The following is a 6,645-nucleotide window of genomic DNA, read 5'->3' as shown; positions in this document are numbered from 1 at the left end:
ATGCATGACGGTCTACAACGTGTTTACAATTCAACAGACGCACGTGGTTTTTGTCTGTTTTATTCACAATATTTAATTGCTTGCCGGAATGTTTGTACATCTTGATTTTTACTTTAGAAGGTAAAAAAGGAAAGATTACGTACCATTAACTTTGTTCCATGCTCACATTGAAAAATACTGTTGTTTTAGTTGATCAATTGTTGCTTCAAAAATGATCTGTATCAAACGACTGACAAACATACGCATACAAGTACAAATAGGTTTTGATAAGAAAAAACTGCACAGTTGTGTATTGGTGACTTTATCATTGTGCACTAGAAATAAATACAGGTAACTGTACATTTTTAACATACGTGAATAGCCACGGTAGTAAGAATGCACAAATATACAAACGCAGAAGCACAAGCTGTGCAGCATATAGTATTTTGTCCGTTAAGCATTCTGATGAATGTCCCTGAAGAAAATATCAACGCGCATTCTAATAATGTTGTCTTAAATATGGGATATCACGTGAAAAAACGGCACTCACTGCTTCTAATTCTATAGGATGTACCTCTCTTTTGAACATTGACAATGGGGTATTTAAATAGGTTGATATTAGTCCTCATATGCAATATTTTTTAAATGTGGGCATAGAAATTGAAGTTCAGACATAATAATTGTCCAGATTAATTTCATAAATTCTGAAAAACCATTCAAAATGAGTTTCCAAAGGACAATTCAAAATGGTATATATTTTCAATACGCTTTGTATACACTGAAACTTGTAGTAGCCCACAATGCCTTGCAACTCATTCACCTGATTGGTTTGTCGATAAAAGTAAACAGATGGCTAATTTAGTATGCAAATTTATGCAGACGTCACAAAATATAGTGGTCTCGACCTGTGTAAGTACAGCAGACTTTAATGTTAACTATATATGTGGTCGTTCAATTTTGAAAACTGCATTAGAATTGCTCTTGTTATTAATATGATATAAAACGTTAATTATGTGTGGTCATACAATTTTGAAAACAGTAAGTGCATTAGAATTGCTCTTGTTATTTATGGTGATGCAACCGTTTTCTGAATTTTAGTCCACAGTAGGGAAATAAAAAATAACTGAAGAGTCAGGAATTGCGAAAACGTTTGCAGTGGGATCGAGAGCTAAGGGGATAGGTGAATTGATTCACGAACGAAATGATAAATAAATGACTCTTTCCTTGTAAAACTAGTGGATGTAAATAATTAATTGGAAATATTAATCATAAAGTTGGTATTTTTCCTAATGCGTAGTTTCAGTGAGCTGAAAAATATTTCCGGACGTCATAGCAATACAATGAGAAAAGGAAATCCTGAAAATACTAGTATATAGCCTTCGTGTGCAGAAGTAAAAACAGCTATTTACACTTAATTGTATATAACATATCGTCTAAATGGCAAAAGAATCAAACTATGAAGATACGATTGAAGCGATTGTGAACAGCGGACTTCATACTATGGTATTGGCACTAGGATACAAGGTTGGAATAATAGACGCCATGGGACGATTGGGAAAACCTAGCACGAAGGGTGAAATCAGCAAGGAAGCGGGCCTCAATCAACGGTACTGAACAACATTTATCTCATTGTATTGCTCAAAAAAGTAAGCAAAAGAAAATCCGATAAGTTTTTACAATCGAGGGACGTATTAATACGAACGTATAGAAAATCAGAAGAGTTTAACTAGGAACAAAGGCTTATGAATATAACGTTACAAATCGTGCTACCAAATCTGGTAGTTTGTATATTCCTTTGCTTTGCTCTCAAATATTCCTAATTTAATTAATCGGATGTTCATTGAATTCAATATGGAATTTATAGAACTTGAATCGATATATTTTTTTAGATATGTCGAGGAGTGGTTGTTGTGTATGGCATCAAAAGGCATTGTACAATATGAAAACAGCAAATTCTCAATAATGAATTCGGGTCGGATTCGGAAAGCAATTCACACTTCATTGGCATTGCCTATGTTTGCTGACTGCTTTCAAAAGTTAGAAAATGCAATGAAAAATAAAGATATTAATACAGGTTTGACTTTTGAAAAATTTCAGCTATGTAGGTCGCGGGTTCAAATTTGAATTTTACATATGTTATACATCATGTTTTTCAATAACGATAATATAAGTTTTTATAATGTTAATTTTTTTATATACTAGGCTACCAATATCCATCAAATGAACTAGAATGGCTGGGAAAGTTCAGCGACTTGTCCAACACAAACCAAACATGGATAGAAAATAATATTAATCCAGCTATTTTGTACTGTCAACAGCAATCTCACGGTATAACAATAGGTTTTTTTTTATCCTGGGCACGGTTTTTCAAAAGGCGGTTAATTTATTCAATAAATGCCCTAAAATTTAAAAGTTGTTTAAATCTCAAGAAAATACACAAATACATGTACTATCTCGAACAAATGCGTGTTTAAAGTACAAGGTCGTGCTCTTTTATTCTCTTTTCAAAAGAGAGTAATGGCGCTATCAGTTTGTCGTATTTTTTCAAGATGTAGTCAAAAATGATGAAAAAATGGTAAATTTTTTATAGTTTTTTGATCAGGAAAATATGTCTGCAACCATCGCCCACGACGGAATTAATATATTTCATGTAATATCACACGATCAAGTTATGATGTGAATTTCGGTGTGGGCGACGGCTGCGGATTTTTTTTTTAAAATAACTGCTGAAGAATTGGTGTCTTCTGCTTAGTTTTAAGGGAAAATACGGGAAAATGCACTTTTGTATGACGTCAAATTTATCTCTGCGAAATTCTATTTAAACAACTATCAATAGTTTTAATTTTTATATTCTTGTTTTAATAAATGCTACATTACAGTTTTTTGGGATAGTTTTAAAAATCACTTTAAAATAGAGCAAAATATAACTAAAACTGTACCTACAGTCATTGGACAAAAGTATTCGTCGGTGACGTCAAAATGGCGGCGGTTTGTTTACATTAACTTCTCAATAAAAACTACTCTCCTGATTTTAATATTCGTTGTCTTACCTTAATATTTTGTGAGAGTGCCCTTCATTTTAATAACTTCTAGAAGACGGGTTGGAATTGTGGCATAAAGCTGACGAACATAATCTACCGATAGCTTTTGCCAGAATCGTGTCACCTCCGCGATCAGCTGATCTTTAGACTCGATGGTGTTTCTTGTAGATTGCAGGTGTCTTTTAACTTTCAATCAAAAATTCTCAATGATATTGATATCGGGAGACTGAGCTGGCCATGATGTAATGTTTATATTATTTTCTTCCATATGTGCACTCAGTAATCGGGAACTATGAACGGGGGCATTGTCATATTTAAACACATAATTTCCATGAGGAAAATGTCGAACAATAACGGGCCACAAATTGTTTTCTAATATATCAATATATTTTTCGGAGTTGATATTACCGTTTACACTGGTCAATGTTCCAATACCATCGTAACAAATACAACCCCAGATCATAACAGACAGTTAATGCTCTTCGATGGCGCCCACACGAGATGGGGGTTGTCAACTTCGTCGGTCTTTCTCCAGATATATACACCGTTGTTATCACCTATTACTACCTGACATTCATCACAGAATATCCAGTTCTTCCAGTGATCATCAACAGTCCAGGTTTTTCTTTCTCTGCACCACGAGACGCGTTTTTTCCTGTTACATAGTGATACTCTGACGATCATCTTCTTTTTCTGCACCCGTCTATTGTATCCCATTTTAAATAATTTTCTCCTGACAGTCTTTGAACAAAAAGTAGAATCCTTTGCATTATTTATTTCACTTGTTATATCATCCAGTGTCCCTCTCCTGTTACTTTTCATGATTCTTGAAAGTTGGACTTCATCGCGCACGGAGAACTTCGGCTTCCACACTTCCATGAACTTCAAATTTTTTAATAATGCTAACAATAGTAGTCCTAGGTATTCCCAACAACCTCCCAATTTCTGCCTTATTCTTCTCTGTCTTGTAAGCTTCTATAACTTCCATTCTTACTGCCATCGGAATTTCCTCTAACTTACAAGGGGACATTTTCCCAAGCTTTGTTTATAGAATATTTTGACAGCCGACAAAAATTGTAAACTCTGACGTAATCTAAAAACTATGACGTATTTATGGGAGAAATTCCGAACTCGACGTGCTTTCTTATAAATAGCGCGAATACAAAAATAGCTGCCACTAATTTACAACATCAAAAAGGCATTTTGACGCCAGCGACGAATACTTTTGTCCAATGAATGACTAGTTCTTTAACACCGTGTTAAGGATATATTTGTAACAACGTGTTAACAACGTGTTAAATCATAATCAAGTGATTACTTGCTAACGCAGTTGGTTAATTTATTTTAATCAAAAGCAATTTGACTTCCGGTCTCTGTATAATGTAGACGGTTGGTTACTTTTCTCCTTGGCTTTAGTTTGTGGGCCTAGACATAGCTTTGGGAGAATCAGGTACAAATCATACTCTATACTTCATCCACCAATGTGAAAAATGTCCAGATTATGTTTTGAAACGCCCCCTCTACCGCTTCAGGTTTCAATACACATCCAAAAATAGAAATTCTACGGGGATTTTGCACTGCATCAGCCATTAATATAAGCCCGGATGATAACGTTGAAAAATTACACGGGGTATCCCGAGTACTTCCGAATGGAGAAAAGATGTATACATTTCCCATATGTTATAAATCTCCGTAAGAAATTTGTTTTTGTTCCTGTGAACATTTATGAGTGAAAAATGATAATTGTTCAATTAAGATATCCTGGATTTTTTCCATTTCATCCATTTCAACTGTATTTGTTTCACAGACTTTAATTTAAAAAAATATCAAAAAGTGATGGAAGCAATAACTTGGGACGGACTATAGTAGTCAGCGTCATCCAACAGAATACTTTTCACACTTTGCATTTTATCATTCCTCCAAATCTTTAAATGAATAATTCTTACCATTAAATGTAAAGTGTACGATTTTGTTTAACTTATAGATAATTGAAAATTGTCAAAAATATATTTAACATTCAAAAAATACATATTATGCACTTAAAATATGTGCATGTACAGGATCTGGTCAATGAAGTAAATAACAAATAATATCAAATTTAAATATCACTAGATTAATTCAATATAGATCTATATGCAGTTTAAACCTTCAAAATCTTTTTTTTTAAAAAGGTAATGTAATTACCCTAATTTAAAGAAATTGTTTAAAGAAACAAAGAATTTTAGTCACATTTTCATGAAATATATCAATAACTCAAATCTTGGTATTGGGGATGGATTTAAGTTGACACAAAGTTAACACATGTTTAAGCTCGTACACACTTTTGAACATTACTTAACCATTCCGTGACCTTAACACAGACTTAACAAGGCGTTAACCACCTCTCGAAAAATCGGGCCCAGATAAAAAATGCAACCTTTATAATTACAAGTTTTAATGATACTGTTCTTTAATTGTACACTAACAAATTCATTTTAAATGCAAAACACCTTAAGACTTGCTGGAATTAAAATAAATCTTAATATAATTACATTAACAATTTAAAACGTTCAGTGTATATATATATATATATATATATATATATATATATATATATATATATATATATATATATATATATATATATATATATATATATATATATATAAAAGACTAATTTAAAACTATGTAATTTGATAAAATATGTATATTTATTTACTCATTTGACATGCGAGAATATTTATTTTTATTTTTCATCAGACACAGAAATTTCGTTATGTATGCTTGATTTTGGATGTGGATACGGAAAACTTGCCAACGAACTAGCACAGTACTATCCACAGAGTAATATCTTTGGAACCGATATACACAAAGACGCTGTCCATTTCTGCAAAGTCACACATAAGCAACCAAATATTCAGTTTGAAATATTTTCAAAAAGCCTCGAACTGCTATGGCAGCAAAAGTTTGACGCTATCATCTTGAAGGATGTATTGCATGATCTTCCAGATCCGATAACTGTTCTATCTCAAGTGAGGCGCATGCTCAAACCTCAAGGAATAGTGATTGCATTTGATCCTAACATCTCGTCAAATATATCCTTTAATTTAGGAAAAAAGGCAGCTCAAAATCATCTGCCTTACAGTGTGTTTTTCTGTCTGCCGAATAGTTTGTCGGAAAGGCCCGCTGTGGGTCATGGCGGGAGTTGGGGTTACGAAGATCGGGAGCAATTTCTTGTTGATAATGGATTTACAATAGTTAAAACGCCTGTCGACGAAATCAAGTCAACGAATTCCCACGATCACAGAATTATATTTAAAGTGTAAGCATGAAGTTTAAACATTAAATCTTCTCTTCTCAAAAACAAGTTTGTGTGTTCGTGTGACTGTGAAATTTAACAAAGTAAATATTTATGCATGTAAAAGGATTCATTATTTTTTCTTTGGAAAATAAATCAATTTTAAAGCAATCAAGGCGTTTAAGAAAAGAACATCAACGCACGTAGACCATCTGCAGTATATACGACTCCAATTTTGTTGAAGGATGTCTGTACGTGTTTGGCAGCCATTGCTGATCACCGACTGCTGTGTTTGCATAAATTTGGTCAAAGAAAATTTCATTCAAAGTTTGTTTAAAGTTGGCATTT

General features: G+C 33.2%; 1 protein-coding gene across 1 annotated transcript; it reads left to right on the top strand.

The window, feature by feature from the left end:
- The first annotated feature begins 1,337 nt into the window (after positions 1–1,337).
- On the top strand, positions 1,338–6,423 carry LOC105324241 (S-adenosylmethionine-dependent methyltransferase Rv2258c). The gene is made up of 4 exons (XM_034475606.2): positions 1,338–1,586; positions 1,869–2,053; positions 2,182–2,307; positions 5,760–6,423. Exons 1-4 carry the CDS (start codon positions 1,417–1,419, stop codon positions 6,323–6,325), a joined length of 1,047 nt encoding a protein of 348 aa, XP_034331497.2. The 5' UTR covers positions 1,338–1,416; the 3' UTR covers positions 6,326–6,423.
- The last annotated feature ends 222 nt before the right edge of the window (positions 6,424–6,645 follow it).

Source organism: Magallana gigas, chromosome 9 (assembly GCF_963853765.1).
Source record: "Magallana gigas chromosome 9, xbMagGiga1.1, whole genome shotgun sequence".
Taxonomy (NCBI): Eukaryota; Metazoa; Mollusca; class Bivalvia; order Ostreida; family Ostreidae; genus Magallana; species Magallana gigas.
This window is presented reverse-complemented; position numbering and strand designations above follow the sequence as displayed.